Here is a 25,944-nt window from a genome sequence, read left to right as displayed (position 1 = left end):
ATCATCAAAAGAGTTCAAAATAGGAACTCAAGGCAGGGATCTGTAGGCAGGAGCTAATGCCAAAGCTGTAGGTAAGTGCTGCTTACTGGCTTGCTCTCTCTCCATGGCTTGTTCAGCCTGCTTTCTTACATAACCTAAGAACCACCATCCAGTGATGTCCCTACTCACAATAGGCTGGGCCCTCTCCTATTAATTACTGATTAAGAAGATGACCTAGAAGTTTGCATAGAGCCTGATTGGTTCCTTCCTCTGAGATGACTTTTGCTTTTGTCAAGTTGACATAAAACTATCTGACACCATCTCTCTGTCTTTCTGAGTTTCTTTCTCCCTCGTGTCTCTGTCTCTATATCTGTCTCTCTCTCCCTTCTTCTTCTTCTTCTTCTTCTTCTTCTTCTTCTTCTTCTTCTTCTTCTTCTTCTTCTTCTTCTTCTTCTTCTTCTCTCTCTCTCTCTCTCTCTCTCTCTCTCTCTCTCTCTCTCTCTCTCTCTCTCTCTCTCTCTCATAGCTATCAGCCTGTTATCTATTTATCTATCTATATAGCAATACCTAGTATCTGTCTAGCATTCAACTTTATTATACATCTCATCTATCATCCTTCTATATTTGATTTCATCTTTCTGTTTTATCTAACTCATGTATCTGTCTAGACTGCCACACTTATGGCTATTCTATAAGACACAGCCCTGTGCATTCTTGTACAGGAAAAATGGCAGTGGGCAATCCTGGTACTGAAAATTTTTACATTTGTCATGTACTTTAAAATAGTTCCTACTATTACACATTTTCTGCTAGAGTTTCCATGAGTTTCACAGCAATTAAACAGGCATTACTGTCTAACAAATAGTGCTCTTAAGGATTTGTCTCTCTCCCTTTTGTTTTTTAGTTGAGTTTCCTTTGGAATGCCTACACATTCTCTACTCATACTAGTCAAGGTACTTACCATTTGGTTTATTCCTATTTATTGTTTTCTTCCTCCATATTCTTAATTTAAAATAATCAACTAAAAGTCAAATGAGTGATTTCTTATTTCTGCCTTAACAAAGAAGGAGACGTCTATGCAGGGTATTCTAATCTGATACCATTGTTGTTATGAAAAAGGTGTATTCATCCAGCTCTTCTGAAACTCTCTCCCTGTTAAGTGAGCATGTGACATGCCACATAGATGATGGCAAACACACTAGAGAGTGCAACAGAGCCATAGTTCACTTACACCTTTACTGAGTGAGGTTCTGCAGGGGAAAGTTTGATGGAGATGGCCCTACAGAAAAGCAGCTGAGGGAAAATCACACCCAAGATGCTACTAGTCCTTCAAACACCTAAGCACCCCTGTAGTACGTACAATCCAGAAGCAGACAGAAAAGAGGATTCATATTTTGCCTGCCATTGAGATCCCAGGGTATTGGGCATGGGAGGAGTAGGAAATGGTGATCTGAAGGGTCAATAGGGGACACATCCAGGTAAGAACTATTCATCTGCCCCTTGATGGTCACTCCTCCCCAGCATAAGGAGAATCAGGCCATCAGACACTTGCACATTCAAGGCAATCTTATTTTCCCAGAAAACAAGAGGGTTCATTGGGGATTTATGCATTTTTCTCTTTCAAAAACAAAAAGTAGAAGTTCACATGGATTGCTTGCACAGATGGCTAGGATGTGCTATCAGGACTGAGATATTCTGTATCTGACTGGTACTCAAGCCCATATTCATCTAATGATACAAAACTGACCCTTGGTTCATAAACCTCTCCTAGAGACACTGTTCTCCCTTATAGAATTCCCTGAAATAGGAAGAACAAGTGCTGTTCTAAGACATGGGTTACAGTCTGAGGCCATAAATGAGCTTCTTGCAAATAGTGACAAGAGCTCCTTAAATGTCAAAACTGTGGTCTCTCATGAAAGAATGGTCTATGAAGGTATGTGTTGTAATTGGTCAGGTGTAAAGATGAGGTTAGGAGGTGGCAAGGGACCACCCCTACCACATAGTTAAAAGTACATTAAGAGAGTTTGTTTGTTTATTAAGTATAATGATGATATTAAGCATGAACTTACTAAATAAACTTTAGATTATAAAAACATTGAGAGAACTATTAGTGACCTCTATGGACTCTGATGAGGAGAAGGAATTTACTGTCAATACTCAGGGGCTTGTTCAAAGGCTTAAAATTAAGTAGTAGAGCTACACCTGAATATGTGAAAAGGTATTGTTTAAAGGACTTTCAAAGTATGCCAACTATATCTGAAACCACGAGCTGATGTTGCAATTCTCTCCTTGATGTATATCTGTATCTTTAATCTATGATTACTCTATCACATAGTCATATTTATATGCATCAGTTTGTCTTTTATCTTTTTATTATCTATTTACATATTTAATTTCATCTATTGTCTACCTATTTATCTAATATCTGCCTTTCAACTATTCATGTGTGTAATGTCTATCATCTATTGATGTACTGATCTCATTGCCTATTTATCTATCTATCTATCTATCTATCTATCTATCTATCTATCTATCTATCTATCTACCTGTTGTCTATCACCATCATACATCTATCTGATTCTACATCCTATATACCAAATCTGTCCATCCCTATGTCTATATATCTACTATCTCCCAACTTATCTCTCATTTATTGATCCTCTCTTCGTATCAATCTGTGTCCTCTACCTACCTATCCATAAATCCATCCATATGTCCATATATCTGCCATCTCTCTACCTTTGTATAAATCTGCCTATCATTATTCTGCTTTGACCTATCTTTTCTCTATGATTTATCATCTATCTATCATCCATGTATATTAGGTTACACCTTTCTTTTTTATCTGTTCCTTGCTAGTAACCCATTGTCTTGTCTGGTGTATTCTCATTTGATTTGTACTTTGTAGGGCACAACAATGCATTATTGTCAAGGAAATGCCAATGCATGTTGTGACATTGAATGAATGATTCTTAGAGTAAAAGAATATTATGGTATTGAATGTCTGACCTCATGGAGTTTTACACCACAGGTAAGAACCTGCTCAAGTAGATAGACAGACCAATTTGTACAAATATACAAAGGACAGGTACTTATACAGAAAATAGTACAAACACTTTCTATTGTAAATAATTGTTTAACTATTTATCCATTCACTTCCTCACCAAGCAGTTGCTGAATACCTAGAATCTATTGACTGCTACAAAGTCAAAGGGCAAAAATGTGGTGTAGCCACACTTAAAGAGACACAATCCTAATGAGGTAATGCATGACACATATATTGGTACCTGTAGCAGACAATGTATAATGCATTATTCATCAACATACCAGACAAGTCACTCAATCTAGAAAGAAAAAGTCAAATATGATGTATATGAAATGTAAGTGATACTTTTCAGAGGTGCCAGAACATTGTGGGTAATGGTGTTTGGCCATGCTATGTAGGAGAGGCAAGGGGGGAACCCTGCATATGAGAATGGGCAGACAGAGGGAAGGAAGGCATTACTACTGGCTACAGAAGAAGAGAAAACATGGATTCCTGGCTCATGATGGGTGCTGAAGCGATTAAGGGGTGTGGTTTGCCTTCAATTTTCTGTTTTATGAAATAATTCTGAATAGCTTTGATCAGAGTTCTTTTGTGTGATGGATGACAGAGGGGAAACCCTTTATTCCTAGCTTAAGAAAGAAATGTTCACAGAAGTGAATGCATTGAAGGGAGAAGATTTGTTTCACGTTATCTTGCTGTGTATACATGGAGATATTTATAGAATACACAGGCCAAACCCAGGCACAGCAGAAAAGCAACTTTCCATCTTCATCCAATTACTGTGCTAGAACACTTCAAAGTGAGTAAATCTAAAATCCAATATAGGCCGTGAGAGCTGCGAACACAAGAGATGTGTCTATTTAATAAAGAGGATTTCAGAGAATAGGGCCAAAAGGAGAAGTGGCATTTAAAGGCAATTGTTCTGTCCAGAGAATCTATGGGGAAAGTGGCATCTGGGGAAATCACTCGTTCACGCAACATCATCAACTCTCCAGACATCTTTAAGGGCCTCCCTTATTGTTCCGTCCTTACTCTAGGAAGAGACAAGTGACTTGAGTGCTCAAATTTCAAGGTAAATTTGGATACCCTTAGCTGGTAAGATTGCAATTGGATCAATGGGGTGTGTGAGGTCCCCAAACCACCTCATCTTTTCCTTCATCCTCAGTGAACTACTTCATGGAATGAAAATCTCTGAATGATGACAGTGTGGTCGTCCTTTCAATTTCTTACAAAAGAAGAATTCGATTACGTGCCTAAGGACTATCTTATACCATCTTCAAGAAGGAGGAGGCAGAATTTCTTAGACCTTATTAATAAGATTACAATTGTCAAAAATAAATCCAAAAGAAGGAGCAGAGATATTTTTCATAGCCCAAGAACATTGGTGTAGTTGGTGCAGATGGTCTGCTGATGTTTACCAGGCTCTTCCCAGAGGTTCCTGTCCAGGTTACTGTGGCCCCTGTATGATCTTGATTTTGACCTACAAAGCCCAGCCTTTCTTAGTGCTGTTTTCTCATGTGTATGAAGTTTCCCTGGGTATTACATTAATTTACTTTTATTTTATATTTATTTGTTGTTTTGAGATAAGGCATTTCTATATAGTCCTGTCCAGTATGGAGCCCACAATGTTTCCCAGGCTTGTAGGACCTTAATGTAATTCTCCTGTCTTTTCTGGCCTCCATGGGTATGGGTATTCACATATCACACACACACACACACACACACACACAAGTACAATATATCTTAAAATTAAGGTATTATTGGCTGGAGAGATAGCTTCTCAGCAGTTAAAAGCACTGGTTACTCTTGAAGAGGATGCAGGATTGACAACCAATTCCAGGGAATCTAGCATCCTTTCTGACTTGACCACATGTGGCACTGCATATACATAGTGCATATTCACACATGCACTAAAAATATATTCATACAGTGTTTTTCTTTGTTTCTTGGTGCTTTGCTTTGAAGTCTCTCTCTCATCTTATAAATCTTTTTATGGAGCTTGTGTGTGTGTGAAAGTGTTTGTCTCAGAGTCCATGGGTGCTTCTGATGCTTTCTCTCTGTCATTTTCTCTCTGGCTTTCCCTCCTTCTCTTTGTTTGTTTTGCCCTATTCTAGCTTGTTTTTATTTTATATTTCTTCTTCTTTATTTTATATTTCTTCTTCTTTTCCTCCTCTTCCTTTCCCTCTTCCTGATCCTACTAATTATTATGATTATTAATAGATGTGCATGTGTAGATGCATGATGGTTTCTAATGAGAAAAAGAAAGGGAATGTATTTGGCGATAGAAAGTGCAAGAATCAGGGATGAGTTGGGAAAGGAAGATACCATAATCACAATATATTCTATAAAAGAATATCTATTTTCAATGAAAGATGAAATTTATACACAAAAATAAAATAAATGATTTTACAAAGGTAAAATCAGTGTGTGAAGAGTGATACCATCTTTGAGTGGGTGTCCATACCTTCATCCTCATCCTTTCTAGTGTTGCTGTAGCTTATTGATTTTAACTTCCAAAACTTGAAATATTTTAGATCTAAAAAACTAAATGAATACCCCCATAACATTCAAAAATGACCCCAAATATCAACTGAGCTGATTACACAATAAAGAGGTCACAGTTGTCTTAGAAGTCAGCACAATCAGGCCTGAAGGGATATCTCAATTTTGAAGAGCAGCTACTTCTCTTACCAAGGACATAGGTTCAGTTTCCAGCACCCACATGCTGCCTCACAACTCTAGTCACTCCAGGTCCAGGGGACTTACATCCCTTACACACATGTAGTACAAATGACTCTTGCAGACACACATGCATAAACACACAACCAAATAATAAGTAAATGATTTCTTATGAAAGAACAAATCAGCCACAGAATAAACCATATACACATGACTGTGCTGTAAATGTGAGACAAATGAGACATTTTGCTGCATTTTGTCAAATAGCCAACTTTCTACTGATTGGCCAAGTTTTAAAAGAATATTGTATGAATGTCTTGCTATAGCTGAATATGAAGACATGTGGAAATACACCTATTGGTTTAAATAATTGTGCAGAACCTAGTAAAAAGGAATCTAATTGAAAATTGAAGCATCACATTGTTAAAAGTTCCCAATCTGTAGGAAATAGAGGTCTTTTTAAAGGCAGCTTACTTGTATATTACTAGTAATTTGCTATATGTTTTAAAGAGGCATAAACTCCTGAATGATCAGCTTTAAAGATGCTAAATTAATTCTGTTGCCTAGGAATGCAGCTTTCTTTGAAGCAGGCATGATCACAGTATATGAATTATCTTGCCATGGAGGGTAACATTATATCATAGCAACAGATGAGTATAAGTCTGAGTTCTTTAAAGTGCCCTACATATTTAGTTAAATCCGTGTTATTACCCAGCAGGGGACAGGACCATAAGCCATCTGTTTTTTCCATTTTTGCTGTTGTTCAAGCCATGCTTAACTTACTGTACTTCTTGGCATTCTTATAATAGGAAAAATATATTTTAGAAGAAAATATATAAAATGATGACCTTGATAATGAAGTCCTTTCTTTGAGTTGTAAAGAAGTGAAATTTTTGATTATATATTTATTGAGATAGTAGCTGTGTATAGAGGCTCAGACCTGTAGTTCCAATACTTAGGAATCTGCAGTATGTGGGGTGAGAAGAGGAGAAGAGGGAGAGGTGAGAGGATTGCCACAAATTGAGGATAACCCTGGATACATAGTGAGTTCTAGGTATCCCTGGGCTTAGTGTGAGATTCTGACTCACAGGTGAAACTAGTTTAAATTATTAAGCAGTGCTTGTTATGTCAGTAACCTTTAAGCCCATGGCTGTTGGTGTGTGTCTTATGGGACAGCGTTTCCCATAGTTTCTAATCTCCACTTAAGTGTTTCTATTGCTTGAATTTGTCTTTTCTGTTTGGTTGTGGTTCTTTATTTGTTTCTATTTTTTCCTGTCACTCCCTGCTAGAAATGAGCTTAATGGTGAGGTCAAGTTCTGATTTTGGAAACCAGGTCCATGCGTCTACTTGGTTCGAACAGCAGATGGGGCTAGACAAATGCCAATGCTTTGTCTCATGGCAAGGCTCAAGGGGAAATGCTTGCCTCAAAATCGATCTAAATTGCTCTGCACTTTTATTCAAATGTAAAATAAAACCCATGGTTAATAATTCATTCTGGAGAAATAGTAGCTTTGGGAGAAGAAAATAGGTCATTTTGTCAATTCCAAAATATTAGGTGACTGTCATGTGTTACAAGCACTGATCATATTTTCAAAGTGTGAGTCTGTAAGCTTGTGGTTTGTCAGAGAACTTGGGCATCACATTTGTTCATTTACAATACCTTATGTTTATTTTAATCATGACTTTTAAAACACTACTGTGTTTGGAATGGAAGGAGAATTATTTGAAATATATAGGCGTAATACATATCAACCTATAAGAGGGAAGATGGTCAACTGGTCTTGCTCTGAATTTTAATTTACAGGGCAGACTTGATAGAGAAAAGGAAATGGAGAATGGAGAGGGAGAAGCAGAACAGATGAAAAGGAAGAAAAGAAGGGGAAAAGATGAATATAAAGATAAGAAAAATAAAAACCTGAGAAATGTTAATTTATTAAAAGCCATACTATGTGTAGACTGGGCAGCTGACTACACATAAGTATGTGAAAGTACAGCACCATAGTCAGGCAGTCATGGGTGAAGGCATTAAAATTCATATGTCATTAAAACAGGCATGCTTCTTGTTAGTCATTCCATAGTAAATGAGGCACTGGTAACAAATCTCACATCACCTTCACTTCATTCTCTGTTAACAGACACTGAGATCCATAATGAGCCATTTCATAAATTGAACAAATAAAATTTCAGATTACAGGCTATAATATAAGACTAGGGTATTTTCTTCAGTAAAATCTGTGGCTATGTAAGCTTTGATGGCTATCATGTTACAGATCTTATGTGTTTATGGCTCATTTGTCTCAAAGTAACACCAAGACTATATGGAAAATTCCTACTAATGGCTGAGTTTGCAGAATGATTTGAAGAAGGCTTTTACAATTCTTGACTGTACTGAAGGTTAAGGTAGATAATGGATATATATGGAGTATAGCTGACTGGCGAGTGATGGATGGAGAAAAGATAGATTATATAGGTGATTGGTAGATAATGGGTAGCTAGATAATAGATGATGGATCAATAGATAATAGATGATGGACAGCAGATAAATTTATAGATGATGAGTACCTAGTTAGTTAATAGGTAGGTAATAGTTAGATAGGTAATAAGTAGGTGATTGATAATAGATTATAGACATATAATAACCTGGCCGATGATAAGTTCATGCATGATATGTAGGCAGAGAGCTAAGTGATAGGCTAGATAAATATATAGATAGATGAGGGGTATGTAAATAGAAGATAGGTAGATGATGCATATGTAGATATCTAGGTGATAAATACAAATTCCTAGATGATAGATATGTAGATAGAAGATAAATGGATAATGGACAGCACAGGTGGTTGTCCTTTCTGCACAGAGATTTCCCTTCATTTCCTTGGTCTTGATTTTTATTTCTTACACCACCTTTCTTTCTTTCTTTCTTTCTTTCTTTCTTTCTTTCTTTCTTTCTTCCTTCCTTCCTTCCTTCCTAAGTTACATCTAGTCTCTGCCAAATGCCCCTGACCACCTGCTTATAGGAGTGACCTGTGTAGCCACTGCATCTCAAGGTCTCACATGGCCGGTCAACTTATCTCTGTCAGAAGCATGGCGAACTCTTCTCTCTTCCCTTGTGTTTGTCTCTTGCTTCCAGGAACCTGTAAGTTCCTTGCATCTCTTTGCTTGCTTCCAGAGACTTGGAAGTCCCACTTATTCCTCCCACCCAGCAATTGATCCATGGCTTCTTTACTGACAGATCAAGAACCAGTTGGGGAACAGGACCACCCTATAACTCTCCCTCAACACTATCTAGGCAAGCAAGCTTGTGCTCTCTCTCTTCTCTCTCTCTCTCTCTCTCTCTTTCTCTCTCTCTCTCTCTCCCTCCCTCCCTCCCTCCTTCCCTTTCTTTCTTTCTTTCTTTCTTTCTTTCTTTTTAATTATAATTTCTAAAAGTCTGTTGTAACTATGAGATTTCCTAAAGCAAACCCTGAGTACACAGGGCTGACTCTTCACTTTCCATAAGCAGGTGGTCAGCAGCACTCTAGGCATGTGCTTTCTGATCACAGGATCACACAAACCAGGGCTGAGGAGTCCTCTCTGCACTGTCAATGAGTGCTGATTGAGTAGGTGGGTGGGATGGTGTGTGAGCAGGCAAGGCCTTCCCTGATTACTTATTGAGAGTCCTATGTAAATGCTGTGTCTTATTATCAACTTGGAGACAAAATCTGAGAACAACACACAAAACTGGCATTGTTTCCTGCCAGAGGCCACTTAAGACATAAGACTTCTTTAAACTATGTGGAGAAAGAACACTCCATTGCTTGTGGGATTGCAAGCTGGTACAACAACTCTAGAAATCAGTTTGGTGGTTCCTCCGGAAATTGGACATAGTACTACCAGAGGACTCAGCTATACCACTCCTGGGCATATACCCAGAATATGTTCCAACATGTGATATGGACACATGCTCCACTATATTCATAGCAGCCTTATTTATAATAGCCAGAAACTGGAAACAACCCACATGTCCCTCAACAGAGGAATGGATACAGAAAATGTGGTATATCTACACAATGGAGTACTACTCAGCTATTAAAAACAATGAATTTATGAAATTCTTAGGGAAATGGATGGATTTGGAGAATATCATCTTGAGTGAGGTAACACAATCATAAAAGAACACATATGGTATGCACTCACTGATAAGTGGATATTAGCCCAGAAGATGGGAATACACAAAGTACAATCCACAAAACACAAAAAACTCAAGAAGGAAGACCAAAGTTTGAATACTTTGTTTCTTCTTAAAAGGGGGAACAAAATACCCATGGAAGGAGTTGCAGAGACGAACTATGGAGCAGAGACTAAAGGAAGGACATTCCAGAGACTGCTCCACCTGGGAATCCTTCCCATATTCAATCATCAAATTCAGACACTATTGTGGATGCCAGCAAGTGTTGGCTGACAGAAGCCTGATATAGCTGTCTCCTGAGAGGCTCTGACAGTACCTGACTAATACTGAAATAGAGGCTCACAGCCATCCATTGGACTAGTACAGGGTCCCCAATGAAGGAGCTAGAGAAGCAGCTGAAGGGTTTGCAATCCCTTAGGACGAACGACAATATGAACTAACTAGTACCTTCAGAGCTCCCAGGGACTAAATCACCAACCAAAGAGTACAGATGGTGGGACTAATGGCTCCAGCAGCATATATAGCCGAGGATGGCTAAGTCGGTCATCAATGGGAGGAGAGACCCTTGGCCCTGTGAAGGTTCTATGCCCCACAGGGAAGAAATGCCAGGGCCAGAAAGTGGGAGAGGGTAGGTTGGTGAGCAGGGGTAGGGGGAAAGGAACAGGGTTTTTTTTGTTTTTGTTTTTGTTTTATTTCTTTTTTTCTTTTTTAAAAAAAATTTTTCATTTTTTTTGGAGGGGAAATTGGGAAAGGAAATATCATATGATATGTAAATTAAAAATATCTAATAAAAAATAAAGAAAGAAATGAAGAATTAAAAGTTGCCTGAATTAAATACTACAGTTTTATTTTCCTTCGATCAAAACATATTAGAATTGCTCCCTTACGATCATGTATGAGAACACACTTGTGTACAGCACATACACTATACATGTAGAGTATACCCCTACATACAATACAAAGATACACAGCACACAAACACACACACACACATACACACATTCAATATTCACATTACACATCCACACACCTCCACACTGCACACATACACAGCACATACTTACGTACACAACATACATATGCACAGAACATTCTTATTCAATGAGACTACATCCATAAACAGTGCATATATAACTGCTATAAGAATGCAATACACACAAATAAAACATACACACAGGGCACATCTATCCTTAACACAACCACATATATACAGATGATAAATATGTAAGCACATGATCTCATGTAAATAAGCATATACCACATGTGTGTATGTATCTCTATCTCTATCTATCTATCTATCTATCTATCTATCTATCTATCTATCTATCATGTACATATACATGTATTTAGGCAGTAATCACACACACATACACACCATAGATATCAATACTATTTTAGGAAATAATGTTACATTGTGAATAAAAAATATATTTTCTGTATATTTTTAATAAGCTTTTAATCTGAGTTGTTTTTTAAGCATATACAAAATACTCAAGACCCAGAATAATTACCAAGTTTTGGCATCCTGGCTCTTCCCAATCATTTTTTAAGCTAATCACATCTAACAAGATTAAGTCTAGTTCTTATGTGTTCACTGCCCTAACAATGATAACAAAATTGAAAAAAATTACACCATAGTCCCCAAATTACCATATTATACATCTAACCTACATGTATTTTTATTAATTGAACATCCCTTAATAAAGCTGAAAATAAGTACAGTATATCATTTAAAATTCAAATATTAACATTTACTAATTGTCTGTAAAACATTTAATATCCACAATTGTGCAAATTCTAAGTTGTCTCATAGCATTTGAAAGTTTCTAGAAGGGAGCCATAATTTATAAATGTTGTGAGACTTCATTATAATATCAGTACAGACTCATCTTCCATTATCTATCTATCTATCTATCTATCTATCTATCTATCTATCTATCTATCTATCTATCTATATCTGTCAAGCCATTTATCTCTAGTTCTCTATTCTCACTATTTATGAGGGAAACATGAGAAGATACACCATAGATCCCTACTTGTTTTTGTTGCTCATAGTCAGACTGTTTTCACTAGAGAGTTTATAAAGAAGGGGGAGGGCACTTTAACACTGTCTTTTAATTCTGTCTGATTCTGTTTGGCCTTGTCAGAGTACTTGTTGTTCAACTTCTTGTTTTGCTGCTAGTTTTAGATAAAGATATTGAAACCAGAGAATGGCTTTGATACCTAGGCATATTGCACGTGTTGATTATTGATAGTGTTCTTTTGACAAGAGACACATGGCAAAGATGGGTCTGTACCAACTGCTGTTTGTGAGACTATGACTGACTTGGGTCTAGATGGCAGAGCCCAGCCTGCAGGCAGCACAGGAGGGAAAGGGCCCATAAGGAGACCAGTGTCTTTCAGTGAGCAAGGACCAGGCAGAAACTATCAACCCACAGGTTCTCCCAGGGTGACTCTTACAGGAGAAGAAAATAAGGAGACAGAAAGAAGCATGGGCCATTAATATTCTGTTTCTCTTGATCTTTGCAGTAAAAGCAATTGATTGTTACATTACTCACATTTGATCATATTGTTAACTGTGCGGAACATCTGTCTTTCAAGCTATTCTATGGGGACACTGGACTTTAGTCAGCAGAGAAATGACAACAGCAGACTCACACAGCCTCACTATACAGTGGCGCTTGGAGAGAACTCTTCTTTAGGGACTGGTGGGCCTCCTTTCAACCAGGTTATATTTACACATATTCTCCTGCAGTGTGTGAAGTCTTATCTGATGCTACCTGTGAAGCTTTAGAGATGCGATTTACATCCTAGTTTGGCTGTGAACATTTGTAAGTCTACGTAGAATAGGTAAGAGTGAAGTGGTACACATCTATAGTCTTAGCACTTTTGAAGCAGAAGAGGTAGAAACATCCTTGTCAGAAGTTCAAAGCCAGGTTTAACAACATAGTAAGTTTGAGGTTTAGCCTCAAACTACATGAGACCCTATGTCAATCAGTCAATCAATAAGTCAATCAATCAATAAATCAATCAATCATAAATACATGAATCTATAGAGGACTTCTGTGTATTGGAATGGTTATTTAAATTTTATGACATGAAGAATGGAAAAATTATAGTCTCACTAGCTTTGCACTCAGTTCTGGACTATAGGTCTTTACTAAAACACTGTTCTATAGAAACAGTCGCATATGTTGTCTCCCACCGTATTTGTCTTTTGAATTCTATCCATGTCACCTGTATCCAAGCCTCAGCTATTGTCTCTTCCTACAGCTCTAACTAGCATTTGCCACCAGCATCTATAAGTATCCTTGCTCCCTGCAGTGCTGTAGCCTCTGATATTTAGGCAGACCCTGATGTATTCAATGTCTCTTGGAATCTTCCCAGCATGGTAGCTTCAGATCAGTCTTCAGAGTCATCTATAGTCTGTGGTATCTCCATCCTTCTACAGACCAGAAGGGCCAGATAAGGCAATGAGGAACTAGGAGTCAAATGAAGGCATAAGGGAGGAGTCAGCCATGGCTGCTCTCCTTTGTCTCCTTGGAGAGAGATGTGTGCTATCTAAACAATGGGCTTTACACAACCTGTGTGGTGCAGTGTCAATAGACACTCATAAGAAAGCAGGAAAAGGCATCAGGCTCATCCCACCTTTACTGACTCTTCCCAAGCTTTATTCATTTCTCCCTTCTCTGGGTTCACTGGCCTTGAACCTTAATAGACTTCTAGCATTGAATGCTCATTTTCTGCTTTCTTTTTTGGAGAAGCCTGGTAAAAGCAGAAGGTAGATGTTAGGTAAGTGCATGGGTACCACTGGCTACCTTCTGATTAGCAGGAAATCTGGAAAAAGGGATCTGACTGAGCATAGGCTTCATGAATATGGAAGTCTTACTTTGTCCTACTATTCATTCTTCAGAAAACAGAAGCAGGTATCCTTTGAAGAGTTTCTGGACTAAGTGTTAAATGAGAAAAGCTAGTGCACAGGAATGTAACAAATTACTGTTGGCTTTTGGAATTTCAAAGTATAGTGCTAACTGTTTCTATTAAAAAGAAAATATTCGATGAACGCAGATAATCACAGTCAAAAAATACATATATATTTTCACCTGTATATTTGATCTGGTCTTGTCTATGGCACCATTGTAAAAGTAAAAATGAAAAGTAAAAACGCTGCCCTACTTTCCAATAATAGCCATGCAATCATCACAGGACAACAAGAGAGAATAACAGAGACAGATAAACACACACACGCACACACACGCACACACATGCACACACACATACACACACAGAAACAGATATACACACAGAGAGAGAGACACACACACAAAGACAGACAGAGAAAGAGACAGATAGACACACACATGCAGAGACAGATAGACAGAGAAAGAGACAGATAGACACACACACACAGAGACAGATAGACAGAGAGAGAGACAGATAGACACACACAGATAGACAGAGAGAGACAGATAGACACACACAGAGAGACAGAGAGAGAGGGAGAGAGAGACAGATAGACACACACACACAACACAGAGACACAGATAAACACACAGAAAGATACACACAGACAGATACACACACACATATACACACACAGAGAGAAAAAGACAGAGAGAGACAGACACACACAGAGACAAATAGCACACATGCACACACACAGAGACAGATAGACAGAGAAAGAGACAGACACACACACACTGAGAGACAGAGGGAGAGAGAGACAGAGAGAGACAGATATACACACACACACAGAAAAAGAGAGAGACACAGATAGACACACACAGAGAGACAGATACACACACACACACACACACACACAGAGAGAGAGAGAGAGAGAGCGAGAGAGAGAGAGAGAGAGAGAGAGAGAGCGAGAGAGAGAGAGAGAGAGAGAGAGAGAGAGAGAGAGAGAGACTAGTGGCTTCACATTGAATTTATGAATGTACAGAATACCTGTCGAGTATCCCAGGTGGATATGAAGGTGGGTAGGAAAGCTTCGCTAAAGAGTTTTTACCTGCTCTTTTCAACAATTGGTTTAATATGTAGAAGTGGAATGACACAATACACTGAACATGTGCTGTCTCTTAGTGGCTCAGAATGCCTGTGTTTGTTGCTGTGATCAATTACATGCATGCCTGAACGACAAATTGCATTTTTAAGACACGTTCAGTATCATCAGGAATATGACAAATGCAGCAGGTCAGTGTTACCCGGTACACGGTGCTCCTCAGCACCATCACCACCTCTCCAGGCTTGAAGACTGAGAATTCATAGCCACACTGAGATGATTAGCTCTGCTTGTCAGTCTTACACAGTCCAGGCTCATATGGAAAGAGATTGTCTTCTATTTGTGTAGACAAGGAAGGATTGTCCACACTGGGCGAGTCTATGATCCTGTCTATAGAGTGCCCTAATTTAGTTGTTGTAGGAAGACCCAATCCACTGTGTCCATACCATTCCCTAGACAAGAGGTCCTTAACTATGACACAGTGCAGAAATCAAGCTGAGAACAAGCAATCAAGCACTGCTCTTGGTTGGTGTGTTTCTAGCTATTTCAAGCTGTGGCCCTGCCTTGTCATGGTGGAAAGCTGGGTTATTGTACCAAATAGACACTTTCTCCTCTAAGTTGCCTTTCGGCAAGTTATTTCATCACAGCAACTAAAAGGAAATCAGGACACACACATCAGGTGTGTCTATTGCAGGACATATCTCAGGCCCATCCTATCTTCAATTCTGTACATTTGAAGAGCACCATAAAACACTCAAAACAAGATGATTTTTAAAAAAATCACCCACCTACGGTAAAAGCCTGATTATGGCTGCCTTGGACCCTAACTGGCAATTTGGTTTGTAAAAGTAGAAAATTTTGAAATATTTGAGTTTGATTTAGACAGACAACATTGGATTCAGACAGCTACTGTCTATCAATAGCCACACCTTACTGGAGAGTCAAGATTTACATAGGATATATTTAGGTTCTTCATTTCAGTAAAACCTTTAAAATAATTAAGTGTTAGTCAACTACGTAGAAGAAAGAAGTTAATCAAATGCTTTCCCATGACAAGATGTCAACAGAGGGGCCATTCATTTTCTGAAAGCAAATTGATGAGTAGGGAGTATCCTCCAATTTGCATAATGTTTAAGAGTCAGTTTGCCAGCTCTCAGCCTGGCTAACCACAAAGAGGCATACCACTCATTTCAGATGGTCAATGCACATATTAATAAAGAAAGCAAAGGATGGAAGTCTAGTTAGTATCACATGGGTCATTAAAAAAAAACATTTCATGATAAATGTTCTTTCTGGCTGGCTTATTTTGGGCAAAAACAAAAAGTTTAACAATTGAAGCTTTTAGGGAACTGAAGATTAGCAGTGAGCCATCCCAGAAATTTCCTCACATCAATTCATGTTGTATAATATAGGATGGACCCAACATTCAGATGTTCTGTCCCAAAGGTGAGGTTAAAAGTAACAGGAACAGGAAACCATGAAGCATCTACGCTGTTATAATGTTACCTCTCTGAGTTTTGTCCTCATCTGAGGCTCCCAGTGAGTTATGGTGAACTTGGAAGTGTAATAGAGGGTGCACTAACATGAGCAAACTAGGCCAGCCCTTGAGTGGAATGAAAGGTTAATTTGGGGAAGTTCAAAATTGTCATGGCTTTCTGGGTGTGCAGAAAAAAAATAATGAAAGGTAGGAAAAGCTGTGACAGTTTTAAAGGGAAATGTTAAGGGGAAGAAATGTAAGCTGGAGCAGTCTGGAGTTTGGGATAGAGCAGAAAGGGGACGGCTTGTGGGTCAGAACGGCCGAGGAACTAAGGGAGCTAAAGTGAAGGATTTGATATGTGTTCTGAGTATTTGCTAATAGGGAACTAGATGCTCCATTTGCCATAAGTAGTCAGCTGTAAGAGGAGACTTAAAGGAGGGGAAGCTGGGTGTCTGCTCGAAGCTCCAATTCATTTACTAGTTTAAAAGATTGATACTACTCCCTTGTGTAGAATAAAAGTGTCTAGCCCGAAGTGCATGATAGAATGTATATTATAAAAAAGGAAAAAGCATAACAGACAAATATCCTTCGTCAATATTACCTCAGAGAAACAACTAGAAAAATATTTGCAGGAAGTTGCTCTTTAGAGATAGTGGTTTGTAGTTTCAATCCATAACTTTGGGAATAAATCCTTAGAGGAGCTAATGAATTTTGATGTGTGTGTGTGTGTGTGTGTGTGTGTGTGTATGTGCATATATGTATGTGTAGGTATGTATGTGTGTGTATATGTGTATGCATGGGTATATATGTGTTTGTATATGTGTGGGTATGTATATGTGTCTATATTGTATATATGGGTATATATGTGTTTATGTGTGTGGTATGTATATGTGTATGTATGGGTATATATGTGTTTGTATGTATGTGTGTGATGATGTATAGTAGTTATAGTTGGATAAAAAGAAATCAAAGAGTGAAAAGTTTTCATGTGAAGATTGGTGTTTGGAGATTTTTCTAGAGAGTTTTCTGTCAAATTAGAACATTGGCCACAGACATGAACCCTGATGTCACAGACTTTGTTATTTAGTAGGACATAATTGAAGTCACTTTGAATTAGTGGTATGGTTAGAATAATGTTCAAACAGGCACAGATCCATTATGGTGTCAAGAGCTGAACCAGTCTATGTGCCATAATCCCAGACTTTACATTTAGCTCCTGCTGTCAAGTTAGTCTCAAGGATTCCTACATACACACACTGACAGAAAGGAGCTTTTAAAAAGACTTTAAAGTAGCTGCCCAGAAAGATTAAAGCTTTCCCTTACTTTCTGAGTCTTTATTGATACTCACTAAAATGAAGTGGAGATTGTGAGCCCCTACTATGTGCAGAGGTGAAAAGTGGTCCTTCACGGAATGTCTTGGTGGAACAGGAAATGTGGGATCTGGCTTTCCTGGGCTTGTCTTGTCTTCTACTATGTTGAAGAAGCATCCATACATTTTGCAGGAGAGTAGCATTAGTGCTGGGAAGCAGCTGTTATAGACAGGGAAGTCTGCAAGACACAGTGCACAGAGCTTAGAATCTGTAAGAGGATGGGCCCCTGAGCCTGTGAAGCATGGGCAGCTGTGAAGTGAGGACACCTTTCCTTCCAAAGGTTCCAGTGTTCTATAAGGTCAGAGCATCTTTTGTAAAATGGAAATTTTACAACAGACTAAGGCTGTAAAAGATACCTCAAAGTCATCAGTTATGAATATCAAGAAAGTGAAGTGATTGATTTCAGTTTTCTATTTCAATCAAGTAAATGAAATTTTTCTCTTCATTCAAACTATGGTCATAATTATTACTTTTATAAGATCGCTGAGCTGTCTTTTCAAAATGAAGAGCCCCTTACAATATTTGAAGATCATTTTGCTATATGTTATTAAGATGAAAGAGAAAGCTCATTACTAAAATGAAAGGAGAAATGGAGGAGTATTGTTAACTTTGAAGCTATGACAGCAACTTTGCTCAAGTAAAACATTATATTTGCAGAAGCCAAATAAAAATTAAATCATGTTCTAAAACTTCTTGCCAATGCCAGACCATGAAAGTAGATGATTAACGTAAAATTTATAGACAGCATGGTAATGAAAATATAGTTTAAAAATGGAAAGGTAAGTGCATTTCAAAATATCATTACTTAATTTGGTATACTCAATATTTTAGTTTCATCTGTGTGCACATGTGTGCTTATTTATGTAATGCTCAAAGTGACAAAGTGGTCATTTTTTGAACCTCAGAAGTGATTTGGGATTTATTTTTATATACACATTTATGTAATAAAACAAATCCCCTGAAAAATAATCAATTTAATAACAGTTCTAGATAAAGTTATAATTGTATAGACTATACTCTATAGGCACACTACCATTTTATAGTTAATTTGGAAGTAGGATGGATTAATGGATGAAGAAATAACAGTGCTACTAATCTAATGTGAGAGATTACCAAATATAGATATGCATTGGGTCAAGTGTAAGTCACATTTGAATAATGCATTCATATCTATTTTAGGCTCTTTAATGGAAGGAAAGTCACATCTCACTCTGATTTTATTTTAATTTGTAACATTTTAGAAAGACAGTTTAAATCAAAGAAGAATTTTTGTGCACAAATTTTTCTTGAGTAATCTGCAGAGTCATTTTTATTTTCATATAAAGAATAAAAAATACATAGCAGTAAATATCCATCAAACATCAAAGTCTCTATGTATATCTACGGTCTGTACTGCAGACTCAAGCCACACTCATGTCTGTGTGATGTGCTGCTGCTGGGGGCCATATTGATGTGGGTGGCCTGTGCTCTGGTGATGTCCAGGCCCGTGATGCTGCCAAGGGCCATATCTATGTCAGTGGTCCTCCTACAGCCTGGATCTGTGTTGATTTCCATGGTCCATGCTACCAGAGAGGGCCAGGCAGACATCTGTGGTCTGCCTGTGCTCCCGTCTAAAGCCATACTGGTGTCCACTGACCATGCTGCTGCCAAGGGTCATGCTGATTTAAATGGCCTTTGCTGCTACCTGAGGCCATGTGGATATCTGTGGTACAGTCTGCCTCTGAGGGACTTCTTTGTGTCCATGGCCCCACTGCAGTTTGGAGCTGTGTTCATGGACTGGGCTGTACCCAGAAACTATCCAGAGTTGGGTGATCTGTGCCATCACTGGCAGCAAAGAGCAAGGAGACTGTTTGTTCCTGGGATGCCAATGACTACAGATGCAGTTGTGGGGAACTGCTCTCAAGCATCCCCATAGTACTTAAGAGTTCTCTTTGGTGGCTGTTTGGGCTGGTTTTGGTGGTTGGGGTAGCAGTTGTCTTAGAAACCTTCCATATCCCTCCCTCTCAACCGTGCATCTGGCAGGGATGTGGGAGGGGAAGGATTCATTTCTATTTAAGGGGTAGGCTACTAAGCATTTGGCCACGCTTCAGCAAGTATATGGATAACATGTATTGGACATGTTGTTTTTTGTTTTTCTTTTTTCTCTTTCTTTTTCCTCTAGGCAGGGGGGAGTGTCACAAGGGTAAGGGAGGCAGCCATGGAAACACTGGGAAGTGAGTATGATCGGAATACATGATGTGAAATTCCCAGAGAATCAATATAAATGTAATTAAATAAAACAAAGTATTTTTCAAAAAAAAATAGAGACTATATTGACTCTACCAATTAAACATCCCTATATTAATGGAAAGATGTTAAGGCTTTTTGTATTGATTAATTTGATTTGATAAGTGCATTTAGTTTGACCCAAATTTGAGCACTACAATCTCCTATTGATGGGACTGGAGTGATGCTCCCATAAGAACATGAAAACACTGTACCCAACTTCCCCTAAAGGAAATTCAAGAGTGAGTACCAGGTAAAAATAGCAACTGTCACTACTTTCACACAAATATTCAGCACAGAAATGAATATTACTTAAAAACACATGTAAAGTTTAAGAACTCATATTCTAGACTCTGGTTGGCTCTCTTGGTTGTCATGGACTAGGGACAAACTTTTCCTCAGTTCAGTCATGTGTTCATATCAAGGCTGAACATGGACTCTAGTGACATCAGCTTGTCAATGAGCCAATCAATGGCAGTGGTTGAAAAGTATATTCCAGCTCCCATCTGAATTTATTCGTAATAAATTTTCATTTAGTAGACATTCTTCTAATAAACTATAATATTGCTTTTCTTTCCATATTGAGGTACTAACAAATACTAAGGCAATGAATATACATTACTTACTGACTACATAAATTGCAGTATCTGTTCCTTTTCTATCACTTTTTTTATGGTGGTAGACCTCAAGGGCATTATTATCTCATGGATCCCCTGGCTCCATCCACAAGAGGCCTGGGCAGCTCTTTCCTCGGCACTCTGACTTGGTTTTGATGCTGCCCCTGTTCTGAGTTCCAATCCAGATACTGAAGTCTGATGGTGGCCCTCAACTCTTCTCTTTGCTCCCCATGTTCCTGCCTTCTTGAAGCCCTGAGTTCCTGGAATGAGACTGAGAGGCTAAAATCTACTCTCAGTCTCCGCTATGACTGGTGGGTTGTTGATCTCTGTCTCTAGGCTCCTTCCAAGATGTCAGCTACAGGTCTCCACTTCTCTGCCTTTGTTCTCTGTCAAGAGTCCCTCCTCTTGTCCTCCCTTCAGTCTGTGCCCATCCTGGGTGTTAATTAAAAACAAAAAGCACCAAAAAAAAAAACCCCAAAAAAAACAAACAAAACAACAACAAAACAAATGAACAAATAAAAACTCACAGACTATTATTTGTAAATTTTTACATGAAAGTTTACCTCCAATTTTTATCCTTATTTCTGGTCCTAATGTCAGAATAAATCTCTCCTTTCCCCTCCCCTCCCCTTCCTTCCCCTCCCCTCCCTTTCCCTCTCCTCTCCTCTCCTCTCCTCTCTTCTTTTCTCCTTCCTTCTTCTTTCCCCCCTCCCTCCCTTTCCCCTCTCTCCCCATCTATCTTCATTCCTGTTTCCACCACTACCTACTACCCATCTCCTAACTCAAACCTCATTTACCAGGTCCACTGTAGACTTTCAACACATGGCTCCTTATTTTAAGTTTTGCTCCAGACACTTCTGTGTTTAATGCACAGCTTCTCAGCTGTGTTTCACAGCTACAGTGATTCTTTGAAAGACCTAGCTCAAGCCACACCACTCTTGCTCCATTCAAAACCTAGATATTTAAAAACTCACTTAGAGAAATACACAAGTTTCTGACACTGACTGCCAATATTACAAACAACAGGTACCTAGTGCCTCAAACTCCTCTACCTCTGTCCTTGTTTTCTGCTCTCAGCTTGCTGAGACCCCGTGGGAGTCATCAGAACCTACAAATCCTGCATCTCTGCATACTCCCTGACTCCCTGACACTTCCTAATGGGAACATCCACTGGCTCTCTCCCCTTTCCTACTGACCAGAAAGAGCATTTTGTATGCAATTCAAGCTTACCTTTACAGCGTCTATAAAACCTTTTTTTTTTGTCTTTTCCTAATACACACAGTATGGCAGTTTAAATGGTTATTTTCTGTTTCTCCTTTTACCTAACTGTGAAGTATAAATAGAATAGAAGCCCACACTTTCTCCCCTCTCCCCTTCCTCCTTCAATCCCCTTAAGTTTCCTTATGTCATTAGCTCTATACCTATATCGTAAATGAAGTAAGAGCACTTCAACAAATGTTGGGGAAAAGAAACTATAGAACTTTATAGTGTAAACATTTTGTTCAAAATGTATACCCAGAGATCTTCTCTAACTTATGCAAGATTCAGAGCAAGCTAGTCTAGTATTTGGAATTGCAGTGTGGTTGTGTGTTAGGTAATGCTCAGAGCTCCAGTGGATATGAACATGTTTTAATTCTCCATGCCATCTATTCAAAATTTGACAGACAACACTGAGCCCTACTAACCTTCCCCTTATGATCATCAGTGATATTTTTCAGTTTTCTGTGAATATGACACTCATCACAAATGCACACTGAGAGGATTCCCTAATTCCATACACGTAGCTTCAAGAGCTTTTTCTTCTCTCTCTCTCTCTCTCTCTCTCTCTCTCTCTCTCTCTCTCTCTCTCTCTCTCTCTCTCTCTCTCTATTTCTCTCTCTCTGTCTCTCTGTCTCTCTCTCTGTCTCTCTGTCTCTCTCTCTCTCTGTCTCTCTCTCTCTGTCTCTCTCTGTGTGTGTGTATGTGTGTGTATTCAGGATTCTGATTGAATAATGAAAGAATCACTTGGGCTTACATACTGGCATGTTAGTCTTTATCTGCTGCTTGAATATATGTGTCAAGTTTATAACCACATCCTATGTAGGGAACATTTTGTCTTTCTTGATAGATAGTTGCAATGTGGGTATTAGCGTATATAAAAATAATAAATTAGACTGGTGAAATCTTTGAAATAAAAGGCAGAGTGTGTGATTAACTTTGATTTATTCCTGGGTTCTGCAAATACTTTCTGAATTACTGGTAAATACAAGGAGAGTGGCTCACGCTGGTGAAGAAGATCGCATTACAGAGCAGCTTTGAGGAACAAGGCGAGGAAGCATCAGATAGCACATCCAAATGCAGCAGATGTGTCCCTGGTAGGAGCACGGGCTTTTCCTTCTGAACCTGTGAGCTCCAGGGCTTCTGTCAGAAGTATACTGGGTGTCACACTAGATACGGGACAGCTTTCCTCAGACACAGCAATGGCTGAGGCCTGAGGCCATGCTGGGAGAGGACACTGCGCAGGGATGAAGGAAGCTGCCCTCTGGTATCATCAGAGGCATGCTGACAAATGAGCCTGGGTGGAGAAATTTCATAAAGGGTATCAGACTTTGACATGCAAGTATTTGCCTTGTTCCTGGTAGCAATAAGGAGTATTTGGACACCTTGAGTGCATGAGTGGTTAGGTAATATCATCTATGTAAGTAGTGCTTCTAGCAACAGTAAACTGAAGGAAATATTCATACACATACGCATCATACACATACATATATGCAGTGCCTGCAGTGGAGAGATTAAGCTGCAGAGTGAGAGGCAGCCTAAGGGAAGAAAATCCATTCCTAGTTGGCTAAAGGGCTAGGATGGGGGCTGGAGGAGTGGGAGGTTGGGGATTGAGGATATAGAGGCAGAGAGTGGAAGGTGGCAGCAAAAGGTGATGGGTTTCTTTAGGACATGGAGGAAATGATTTTAGGTTGTATCATGGTCGTGGTCCTCCAGCTGCACATAGTAGGACAAACAACAACACAGACAGCATCTCACTATCCATTAACAGGAGGAATCACAAAATAAGGCTACCTTACACACAAAATGTGTGCATTGAGTGGCTGCTTCTGTCCTTGATGGACTGCAGTCCCAGCCTAGGAAAGCAAGGGCAGTGGCCACTTGGATCTAAGAGGTTCAAGGTGGTGTTGAGCATCCCCGGTGTCAATGCTTACAGGCATCACCTCCTGTTTATTTTTGAATCATTTTTAAGTCCTCATATTCTACTATGTCAATGCAAAATTAACTAATTCTCCAACTAATAGTGTATTTTATTTCCTCAACTCTTCATGTTCAACCTGCCTTCTCCAGGTGGACTCTATCAATTCGGGACATGTAAACCTAATTAAAATTATGCTGTTTAATAACATTGCCCATGTAATATTGCTATATTTCTTAGTATCCCAAATTTCAAAGTCTGATTTAAGTTGTTATGGAAATCAGAGAGCACTTCATTAGTGGATTTGTCTGTGGCAGTGATCACACGACCACTGTGGTGATTTTTAAGTAGTAATAAGAATTCACAGTGTTCTGATGGGTTCTCTATTCTCTAAAAAAATAATGAATTGATTCGATTTATTTTTATCTCTCTTTCTGCCATTAAACGGAGAACTTCTGTATAGACTGTTTAGCCAGGAGGCTTATTAAGTAGAAAAACTGGAAGAGCAATCGGAAGCCACTTAATTTCACACACACACCCCTTATGGCTGCTTATTGAATTGCAAGACCCTCTCGGCAGGCAGTCCTGACCTTGAGGCTGCACAGAGTGCTGATTGAGGCTATTATGAGCAAAAGGAGGCATTATGCTGAGTAAATAAGAATCCAAAATAAAAGGAGTGGGTGGGGAGCAGCATCCACACTGGATCAGTTAATTTCCTTCGGGAGGATTTTAGTCCTTTCCCAAGACCTTTTCTGCAAAACTGATTCAATCAAGGGCCAGTCCTCTGGTGCTTGGGGATGAACAAGTAAACAGCGGCCCATGTGTAAAGATGTCACCGTGAGCAGAAGGACAGACAGTCTTAGGGTACTACTTGAAATTATGAGATGGCTGCAATTAACATCTCTTCCAGCTTCTTGCCTTCTGCTGAGTAAAATGCTATTCATATTTGGTTGAAAAATACAATGCGTAAAACCCGATTATGTTATATATTATGTAAACTCCATGTAAAATAACAGCTTTTCTCTAAAGGATAGACATCTAAAGAGGTTAACAACAATACAGAGAACATTGCCTTTATGCTAAGACCAAAGATAGTATGATCACATGATGATAAGCACGCTGATGGGCTGGGAGACTTGTATATGAGTCAGGAGAGCAACATCTTCCTCTCAGCTGGAACTTCTCTGTGCAACCCAGAAGACAGCTGGCTGCATGTGGGAGTCATGCTACAGCTCTGTCACGACTGCCCCCATGCAAGCATCACACGTCCAGTGTGTCTATGAGCCTACCTCTTAGTTTATCAGATGTGAACTTTTGAAGAAGCTTGATATTTTACATGCATGCTCAGGAAATGTGGCAGATGCTATGGAGACAGACTTACTTATTAGAAGAGTAAATCAGATATGCCAATATGTACAGGGTGACTACCTTACAACACAGACAGAAAGTTCTGTGGGGACCATGGGAAGCTTGGGGACTGGGGTGGTTTCCTGCAGAAGATATTCCCTCAAAGTAGGTCTTGCAGAAATTCAGGAATTGGTAGAGAAACATTAATTTTTCCCCTTGTGCTCATAGCTTCTTTTTGTTTTCTGATTTCACAAAAGGCCGATTGGGAGAATTAATTCTTAAAGCTCAGTCACCCCCAAATCTAGATTGTAGTAGACCAGTATATCCTATCCTCAGAAGTGACTCTACTGGCAGTGCCTGTACAAGTCCTAGGCTATAAATGAGATATGATTGGCCAGGAAGACTATTTCATCATCCATAGAGTTAAAAGCCTTTTCTGTCTATCATCAATGATACAGCATGGGGTATCTCTACCCACAATCAGATGGGTACTGTGACTCTTTTCCTCTCAACTCTCAGCTATCCTGACAAATATGGTCATTGAGTTAGGACAATGAATTTGTGTCTTTTCTTGTGACTCCACTCATTCATAGAGGCTTGCCATCAGAGAACTCAACTGCTTCTAAACACAGAGCAAAGGAGAATCCTGCCAGATTCTCTCATCTACTCCTCTGCTGCCTGCATGATCTTTTAAATTCATCACCAAGCCATATGATGTAAGCTTTGAGTTAGGAGTGACTCCAGTCTCTGCTTTGAATAAGTTTTCATTAATGACTTACATGCAGCTGTAATTTCTGCTTTTCAATAATATTTCTG

At 39.0% G+C, this 25,944-nt stretch overlaps 1 protein-coding gene across 4 annotated transcripts in view; it reads left to right on the top strand.

Annotated features, from left to right (window-relative positions):
- Csmd1 (CUB and Sushi multiple domains 1) overlaps nt 1-25,944 on the top strand; it is a 1,620,113-nt gene that overhangs the window by 97,919 nt on the left and 1,496,250 nt on the right. For 3 of the 4 annotated variants that reach the window (XM_031339200.1, XM_031339199.1, XM_031339197.1), the window contains exon 3: nt 884-932. The exons of the other annotated variant lie outside the window; for it this stretch is intronic. In XM_031339200.1, the coding sequence (XP_031195060.1) occupies nt 884-932 (49 nt within the window). The remainder of the gene's footprint in view (nt 1-883; nt 933-25,944) is intronic. 4 annotated transcript variants of the gene reach the window in all.

This window comes from Mastomys coucha, unplaced genomic scaffold (genome assembly GCF_008632895.1).
Source record: "Mastomys coucha isolate ucsf_1 unplaced genomic scaffold, UCSF_Mcou_1 pScaffold22, whole genome shotgun sequence".
NCBI lineage: Eukaryota > Metazoa > Chordata > Mammalia > Rodentia > Muridae > Mastomys > Mastomys coucha.
The sequence above is the reverse complement of the archived record's forward strand: the minus strand, read 5'-3'. Positions and strand labels throughout refer to the sequence as shown.